The following is a 9,181-nucleotide window of genomic DNA, read 5'->3' on the forward strand; positions in this document are numbered from 1 at the left end:
GGCAGCTGGCTCGTCCCCTCCCGTCTTCCCTCCAGATCCAATGGCCGCCGACGCCAAAGGAATGTCACCGCGGAGGGGCGTGTCGGGGGCCGTGGGGCTCATTTCCACAGCTTTATTAACAAGTAGAGTCCAGACGTGTAAATAAAGCACCCGTGAGTTCTGAGGCCGCGCCCGCCTCCCCGGGGCCGGTCCCGGTCTCGCACTCAGGAGCTGTGCTTCTGCCGCTTCCAGAAGCGCTTGACGTCGCTGTGCCCGGCCGGGGTCACCACCATGAGCCGCTTGGCCGAGTTCTCGAACACCAGCACGCCCAGCTCCCGCGCGTGGGCCAGCAGCAGCTCAAAGTCCACTTGCGACAGGAACTGGTTATACAGGACGCCTGGGGATCCACAGGCATGAGCAAGGAGGGGAGAGAGGCGAGAACGTGAGGCAGGGTCCCTCGGTGGCACCTGCAGGGCAGTGGTCTGGACTTGTCACCCACCACAATTTAAAAACGAACCCTCTACGCTTGTGTCTGTTCCAGGGCTCATCATAACACTAGTGTGATCCAGCCATATTTAGGAAGGCAATATAACACAGTAAGAAAACCCATTAATGCTCACCAAAACCAGATAAATTACTGTGAATTACCCCTCCCAATTTCCCTCTTCTAGCTAAATCTGAATTTCACTGAGTCGAGACAGTTTACTATTACTGATGCACCCCAAAATAGTCTTTACAGCTTTCCTCTGCCAGCCCATGCAGTAAGCAAAAAAACAAAACTCATGAATAAGCCTTTTTAGTTCATCAAGACCAAATTGTCCTTCCTCTGCCCAATAACCAAGAAGCAACCACCAGAAGCCACTCACCCTCAGTGAACCGGAGTCTGTCCCTTTCCAGCTCCCACAGCCGAATCTGGTCGGTAATGGCAGGCGGCAGCACAGGCATCTACTAGGCAAGGTACTGTAAGATTCAGGAATACTGCCTGAGACAGCCCCAGCCCTCCACTCATTTCCTAGATTTGGGTACCCCTTTTCTCTTTTCCATCACTTCATCACCAGGTGCCAGGAGCTGTCAGCCTCCAGCAGTTTGGTACCTGTTTGAGCATCACTGGGTGGGCTCTTGTCCTTAGGAAATGGATGATCTAGGAAAACAGACAAGAATGTGCTCAAGCACTCCAGTAAGAAGGCAGGAAAGTTACCTGAGCTGTCACCTAATGTCACTGGAACATCAGCTTACTATTTAAAAATTCATAGCCTCATGCCTGTCGTCAACTCAACCCATCCCTGTTCAGCTGTTGTCCCACATTACTGTTCCCACTGGTCATGTCTGCTATTCCTTCTCTGGACCATTTACCCTTTCTACAAACTGCCCTCTGGAGTCTTGTTTTGTTTTTCTTTCTTTAAAACAACAACAGCTATTATTTTTTGACCCGTTAACTGCCCTTCAGGCTCTAACCTAAATGCTTTACCTCTCTCATTGAATCCTCCCAACGACCCTGTGAGGCAAAACTCATTATTTCCATTTTTACGACAAGGAAACTAAGGCTCAGAGGAGTGAAACAATTAGGCTGTTTTTGCAGCTCAGAAGTGGTGGCATCAGGACACAAAAACAAAGCTATCCCTCCTCCCTCCATGTTTCCTCCCCTCAAGTGCCTGCCTATTCCCACTGGAGCCTTGACTTTCATGTGCCTGGTCTGTGCTCACAGAAAACTCACCACCACCTGTTCTAACAGACCTGGAGCTAGACTTCTGTAAGGTGACCACTCTCTGTACCCCACAGCCCACGTGCAGCCTGTCTTCCAGCTCCCACCTCTCCCAAGTGGGGATACCTGCTGGGCTGTGATGCCACTGGCGATGGCCTGCTGCACGCTCTCCCGGGTCACCTGTGCCACCACCATGTTAGGGAAGCGATAGAGCATCTCGGAGAAGAGAGCAATGAGGGCGATCTGCAGCTCCGATTCTAACTCAGGGACAGGGACAAGTTGAGGAGGTTACCCCCATACTCAGACTCCCTCAAGACCTTCCTTCATGTGTGATGAGAAATGTCAGAGAACCCTCTAAACTGCCAGGTAAGTATGAACATACACTGGCATTCCCTCCTGTTTCCTCCCCTGCCCCCCTCCCATCCCCGACCTGCTTTCCCCAGGCTCTGTCTGGACTCACCTGTGTAGGCATACAGTCGGTAATTGGTTTCCACGACAATGAAGCCCGGCTGATGCACAGTGCCCCCAGCCCCAGAAACGCCTGATGAGAGATTAATGGCTAGGCGCGTGGGGTAGTAACGCCGAGATTTCCTCTGGAAAAGACAAAAGGAAAGGCAGAGGGCTCTCTCTCAGGTGTCAATGCCAACATCTTCCCACCGGAGACACCGGATCCCTCCCAGTGCCCAGAGCTCAACTCTCGACCTCTCTCTCCAGAGGGACCCAAGCATTCAGTCCTAGCAACTGCTTCCTGCTACTGCCTCCCAAGACCTCATTCTTTTCAAAGGCCAAGGCAACAGACCACCCTGTCTCTTCCCTGGAAGCCAGGGATCCGGGTGCTCATACCTTCCTCTGGAAAACAAGCCCAAACTCACGCAGATGTTGCAGGAAGTTCAACAGAGAATCACTCATACCTTCTACAGAGTAATCCTGGGGAAGAAAGGTGGCCAGCTGGGATCCAAAACACATCCCACTTCCCCTTCCCAACCCCACACACTCATTCCCCCTTCTCCCACCACTGCTTTGTGCTTTGTTCATTCTTACCTTTCCCTCTACTGCCCCATAACCTGTTTCTCCTTCCCATCTCTCTACCCTTCAGCTTTCCCACCCAAGGCCCCAGGTCCAGCCCCTGCTTACCTTGCCCAGAGTAGAGAAGCTGAGCTGGAAGAGGAAGGAGAGAATCTCCACAAGGTCCATGCCCCGACTCTAGGGAGGAATGGGCAGAAACAAAGGGGGAGGAATGGGAGGGAGAAAGTGAGAGGAGAGAGCATCAGGGAACAGAGTCTGCAGGGGCAGCCTCTCAGTGGGCCCTGAGAAGGGCACAGCTTGCCGGCAAGCAGTCCCGGGCTCCTCACCTGGGCTGTCTGCAGATACTGCAACATGAAGTACCAGAGCTGGGCGGGGGTGTCCAGCAACAAGAACTGGAAGCCAGCAGAGGTAATGCAGGGTGGCTCTCCAGGTTCAGTACTTAGAGGGTAGAGAGGACAATGGTAGAGGTACACAGAGAAGGCAACCATCCCCGCTTCTCCTCTCACATCTTCTTGGTTTCTCTCTGGCCATTCTCCTCTCAGCTCTCCTCTTCAGTCAACACTCCCTAATCCTGACTTGTCCTGGACACTCAGCTTAACAGGGACCCATGGAGATGGCAAAGCAGGAAGCTGCTGTACCTCTCTGCCTTCCTCACCTCTTCATGAGCCCAGCCTGGCTGAGGAGCTGAGCCAAGTCCTGGCTGACGGCTGCACTAGGAGAGCCCACCATGAAGTGCAGGACCACCTGAGGAAAGGAAGAGACAGAGAGACATTCCTCTAAGGGCCAGGAGAAAGAGGAGCTAGAGCAAAGACTCACAGAGTCCCAAGTCCTCACCTCCCATCGCTCCTCGGCGTACTTGTCAAGTGAGGGAACATCCCGGGCATGCTTGTCTGGTCCCAGCTGACTTGTGTCATCAGACCAGGCCTTGCCCCTGTGCCAGGATGGGCCAAGAGTAAGGAACCCTGCCTGTGTCCCCTGCCCACCCTTCTTCCCTCTTTCCACCCTTATTCCCATGGGCCATGAGTGGGAGATACCCCTACACCATGCAGCTACATCTGATCCAACTTATTCCTAATGGAGCTCCTAAAGGTGCAGCCTGCAAAGTTGAATTACTAATAGTTTAATTACTCCCCCCCCAACTAATAGTTGAATTACTAGCTCCCCCGGCCTAATTTAGGAAGAAATGGAAGTGACATACCCACCCAAAAGGGCAATGCGGAGGTTCTGGCGGAAGATGGGGTTAAGGATGAGGCCCTGGAGACCACCAGGGAGCAGCTGGCTGTGCCAGATACGAAGGCCACTCAGCAGCCCTGTACTCTCCTCCTGAGTTCTGAAATAGAAGCAGAGGTGAAGGGGATATCTGGAGAACCAAAAGGAGGAGGCCCATACCACCCTCCATTTTTGCCTTTTCTGAACTGGTGATCCTTGTCAGCTGTTTCACAGAGTGAAATCAGTGTCTTCTTAAGGCGCATTCCCTTACTGCAATGCCTACCAGAGACTTGTTACAGACATCACAACTCTCCAAACGGGTAAATACAACATACACAGTTTCCCAGACTTACTTAATTACCAGTTTTGTGGTGTACCCATTAATATTTCCTGGAAGGGTTTGAGAAATCTAGCTGTTGAGAAATTTGTATCTGGAAAATGCAGCAGAGACTCACTTGCTGAATTCCTTCTTTACCCACAGGGCTACAGCAGCTTGTGGCAAAGGCTGCTCCAGAAAGAGCATCCGCATCACCCAGTTCTTAGCCAAAGATGGGAGCTCCCTATAAGCGGGGAGAGGTAAATGTTAATGTCAAAAACTGCCTTAGATCTGCAACTCTGCCCTCAACAACCTCTCAAACATCTCATTCCACCCTGTACACCCTGAACAGTCTTGCCCCCCAACAAACTCCATCTGATTTGGCCTGACACACTTTAATCTCCAAGCCCCCAGGGCTAAGTTTCTACCCATAACTTATCCCAGTCTGCAGGCTGCATTACATTTCCTCACCATGGTCCTTCCCCATAAGGGGGTCCTCACCTGAAGACAGCCAGACAGGTGGCAGGGTGCCCATATAATCGGTCCAATACTCCAGGGCTCAGGCCCCCTAGAAATTCCTGCAGATTCCTGCATTGTAGGTGGACTCGGTTCAGTCCACCCTTTGAGGTGGGGCTCTCCATCACCTAAAAGATGCAAGTGTCAGAAACGCCCCCCCAAAATCCATAACAGTGCCACCCCTCAGCTTTTCATTCCAGATCCACTGGCTCCTGCAACCCATTTTTTTCTGTGGTTTCCTTTTTCATGTCACTCATCTCTCTTTCTGTTTCTTCCAAACCTGACCAACCACCCATTCTTTCCTGCCTTCTCACCCGACTTCTGACCTCAGCTCCAGTCTTCTCTCAATTATCAAATGACAGAATTGTACGTTGTCCCATTTTGTACTTCAGTGACTTGCCTCATCTTTACTTAAGCAGTGACAAAGAAACTTATATCAGTCCAAACCTCTCTCCCTCCCACCTCTCCTGATCAGACCAGCCGATAGCTCTCTTTCCCATCTATTTCTTGGTCCTACTTCTCTTGCTGGGCACGGCAATAAACTATCTTTGCCTCTGTGTCTCCCAAATCTAATTCTACCTCTTTCCTCTTCCCCCTCAAGACCACTTCCCTCCAGTCACCCTGATCCACACGTCCGGTCTCCTGACTTCTCCCCTACATTCCTCCCACTCCACGCCTCTCACTCAACTCTACCTTTGCCACTTTCTTTCCGGCCCCTTTACCACTCTGTCGATCTCCCCTCGTGCACCCTGAGTCTCAAGCCGTCGCTTAATCGGAACTAATGTCTCGCATTGGCTCCCGGGAATAGAGGTAAGGATGATGAAAAAGAAACAGATAGGGACAGCGACCAAGGATTTCACAGACATGAATCCGGATGAAAAGCGTGGAAAAACAGGATAATAGGAGATGCACTCGTCCGCCGCGGGGCATATGGGAATCGTAGTCTTCTCCTTGCCCGCCCCGGAGAAGGCTGACGCACGTCTGACTTCAACTCCCAAAAGGCACCGCGGGGGCGGCGGGAAATACGCGAAGGGCGTGGCTGACCTCGAATGCAGAGAGCCCGGGACACAAGAGGCCAGGCCACTTGGTTCCGCGCCACTCTCCACCCGCGCAGCAACGGCACATTGAGCCGATCTGCTCTAGAGGCGGGACCCCGGAAGTAGAAGTGCTCCGAGGGCTTCCTGGTGGAGGCGGCTCGGTTGTGAGTCGCTTATGTTCAGAGACGCACAAAACGGTTCTTCAAGCTCACTTGTTCCTGTTAAAACTGGACTAATGCATTCTGCAGAGCATTTTCTCGAGTTAGGAGTTAACTCGATCCAATGCGCCTTACTTGGCCCGTGAGGACTCATAAATTTTAATTGCTGTGTCCACTATGCTTCCACTTTGCATTTAATTAGAAGATCCTAATAAAGACAATATTTAAAAGAAACCAATTGGTCTGATTTGATTTATGAAGCTACTGCAAGGAAAAGGAAGGGGACGACTTTAGCCAAGGCCAGAGATACACGTTTCCCCAAGTTTCTGTAAGGCAAGTTTATTATCACCACTTTACAGATTATTCAGTGAGATTAAGAAATTTGCCCATCACCAGACACTAGAAAGTGCCAAAACTGGGATATGAAGTACATTTTCGAGGGGCCAGGAAATGGTATGAACTATGCAAGACTTTGTTAGACTTTGTAAGTCACCCATGCTTGTTTTATTGTTCTTTTTTGAGTGTTTTTAGCCATCAGTGTCTAAAATCCTCCAATGAGAATAACATGAAACGGACAGAGTTTCTTTATAGCAAACGTGAAGTAAAGTTAAAAGAAATTAGTTTAGGAAGAAAAATTGGATAAAATAGACAATATACAAAGCAATAAGGTAAAGAAGCAACGCAATAGAAAGATTGTCTGAAGAAATAACAGACCATGGAAGAAACACAATACTCTATAACCAAATGAAAAAACTCTCAACCTCACTAGTAATTAAGGAAAGACAGTTGAAACACAATATCTGATTAGCAAAAAAATAATCAGGATTGACAACCTCAGTGATGGCTACAGTGTAGGAGCATACATATGTATTTTTGGTGAAGGTTGGCATAGGCCTTTTCAAGGGCAGTTTGGCAGAATGTACCAATGATTATAATGTGACTACCATTTTAGGTAGCAAATCCACTTTAGGAAGCTATCATACGGAAATTCTCCCACATAAGTGTACAGATATACATGCCAAGATGTTTATCCAAGTGTGTTTGTTGTTATATTATGAAAAAAATAGGGACAACCCAAATGTCCATCACTGGGGGTTGGTTAGATAAAATATCAGCCACTGCAACAATGTAGAATACTGTGCGAATCTTAGAGGAGACTACTGTATGCATACTGGCCTGAGCTATGTAGACATATCATGAGGGGAAATGAGGGGGGAGAAAGGCAGGTTACAAAATAGCATACATAGTTCAATGCCATCTTTGTAAGAAGCTTTTACATGAGTGTAAAACTGAAATAGGTCATATGTTTCATTTTGATGGGAGCAAGCAAGAAGGAGCCGGGCAGAGACAGGGGCCCCTACAATATAGGGAAATCTCTAAGGCTAAGCTGTCCAGAATAGAAGCTGCAAGCCATCTGTGTTAATTTAAATTTAAATTAACTAAAATTTTAAATTCAATTACTCAGTCACATTAGCCCCATTTCATGTGCTCCATATAGAGGCCGTTTCCATGATCACAGAGTTCTCCTGGAGAGCCCTGCTCAAAGGGACACAGTGGATGAGGGCAAGGTTCTGATGGCAGGAACTGAGCATAGGCTGAGTTCCTGGAACCAGGCAACCTGGGCTCCTAGGAGCTGAACTGTGGAAAGAGCACCCTGACATAGGGTTATCCACCTGTGCTTTAACACTTCCTGTGATGCACAGAAGTAGTGACTCGATTGCATTCTACTAAACTGAGGGACAGCGACTGCAGTGGGGGGGGTGGGGACTCAATAATATGGGTAAATGTAGTAACCACAATGCTGCTCTATTGAAACCTTCATAAGATAGTGTATCAATGATACCTTAATAAAAAAATATTTAAAGAAGGCAAAAAAAAAAAAAGCCTTCCTATGATGGAGCACTCACAACCTCCTCCTCTCAGGCAGCATCCTGGAGAGAAAGCACAGAGAGCCAGGAGCCCACAAGCTGCTTCCCAGCAGCTTTTCCATTACTTGGCTGTGCTTCCTTGGGCAAGTCACTTAATGTAACAAAGCAGTTTTTTTCTCTGTGAAATGGCAATCATTTTAACTATTTCAAAGGTTGTTGTTTCAAATAAGATATAATATGTAATAGGTATGGTCCTGACACAGTAGTTGCTCAGGAAATTTTTTTCTCTATGTAGAATCACACTCATCATATTACAAAAAAGAGTCATGTGCTCTGAGAGCATCAAGAGGGGATTTGACCAAATCGTGGAGGTCAGGGAAGATTGCTGAAGGATAAGCAGGACAGCAAGGAACTCTGTACCAGGTAGGGGAACAGCACGCAACAAAGGCTATGAACAGGAGGGACTGGCCAGTTGGAGGAACCGAAATGCCAGTGGTACATGAGGGAGAGGGTGAGGAAGGATGCCAGAGGAAGTAGGGGAAGGCAAACTTGGCCAGGATTTTGTTCTTTTTTCTGAGGTCAGTGGGAAGCCATTAAAGGAGTGGAATCAGATTTATGTGTTTTAAAGATCATTTTGGCTGCAGGGCTGCAAGCAACCCAGAGAGGAGCAGGAACAGATCCTGGGAGACCAGCACCATGGTCCAGGCAGGATGGAGGTAGCATGTACCAGGATGGCCAAGGTAATTTGGGAAGCAAAATCAACAGAACTTCATGATAAACTGGACTAGGGGAGTAAGAGTAGGGGAGGAAGGGTGTCAAGGAGAATCTTCAGGTTTCTGGCTTGTGCAGCTAAGTGGATGATGCTGCCCCTTGCTGAGTCAGGAAGCCATTGAGGAGCAGGCTTGAACTTGCTGAGACTGAAGTTCAAAGGAACTCTACATGGCTGCATAGGTCTAGAGCTTAAAGGGAATTCTGAACTCAGCGATTTGGGAGTTCTTGCCTCACTATCATGGTTCTATATTGCTCACCATTCTGGTTTCTGACCTCTAAACTCTTGACCTGTCAATGCATGTCATAAATTAGGGGTCATGATTTTATAGAAATCTGACTTACATAGGTTTCAGCAGGACTTCTAGATCTATGACCCGGATCCCAAGGACCTATTAATTCAACCTAAGATTAAACTATCTTTATTATTATCCTCATTTTCTAGTTGGTTCATTTTGTGAATATCATCACCCATAACCCCAGGGTCTATTTCACATGAAATACCATCAGGATGAGTCTGCCTTTCCCAATACTTGCAACTAGTATTTCTTTCCAACAAATCTGAACTCTGTTGAATACTCTTCATGGTTATGATTTATCTT

At 48.4% G+C, this 9,181-nt stretch overlaps 1 protein-coding gene across 4 annotated transcripts; it reads right to left on the reverse strand.

The window, feature by feature from the left end:
• Window positions 1–82: 82 nt before the first annotated feature.
• GTF2H4 (general transcription factor IIH subunit 4) lies at window positions 83–5,689 on the reverse strand. 4 transcript variants are annotated; one of them, XM_017680672.3, is made up of 14 exons: window positions 5,442–5,685; window positions 4,734–4,876; window positions 4,372–4,476; window positions 3,906–4,037; window positions 3,542–3,638; window positions 3,363–3,451; window positions 3,034–3,145; window positions 2,816–2,884; window positions 2,525–2,608; window positions 2,142–2,274; window positions 1,808–1,938; window positions 1,073–1,120; window positions 846–924; window positions 83–376 (listed from the first exon to the last, which is right to left on the reverse strand). In XM_017680672.3, exons 2-14 carry the CDS (start codon window positions 4,871–4,873, stop codon window positions 204–206), a joined length of 1,392 nt encoding a protein of 463 aa, XP_017536161.1. In that variant the 5' UTR covers window positions 4,874–4,876; window positions 5,442–5,685; the 3' UTR covers window positions 83–203. The 4 variants fall into 4 exon arrangements, 2 of the variants coding, with proteins under 2 accessions (XP_017536161.1, XP_036882515.1); XR_001856349.3 differs by having other exon boundaries at window positions 292–376; window positions 846–927; window positions 5,442–5,689; XR_001856348.3 differs by having other exon boundaries at window positions 319–376; window positions 1,006–1,120; window positions 5,442–5,688.
• Between the last annotated feature and the right edge of the window lie 3,492 nt (window positions 5,690–9,181).

This window comes from Manis javanica, chromosome 16 (genome assembly GCF_040802235.1).
Source record: "Manis javanica isolate MJ-LG chromosome 16, MJ_LKY, whole genome shotgun sequence".
Lineage (NCBI taxonomy): Eukaryota > Metazoa > Chordata > Mammalia > Pholidota > Manidae > Manis > Manis javanica.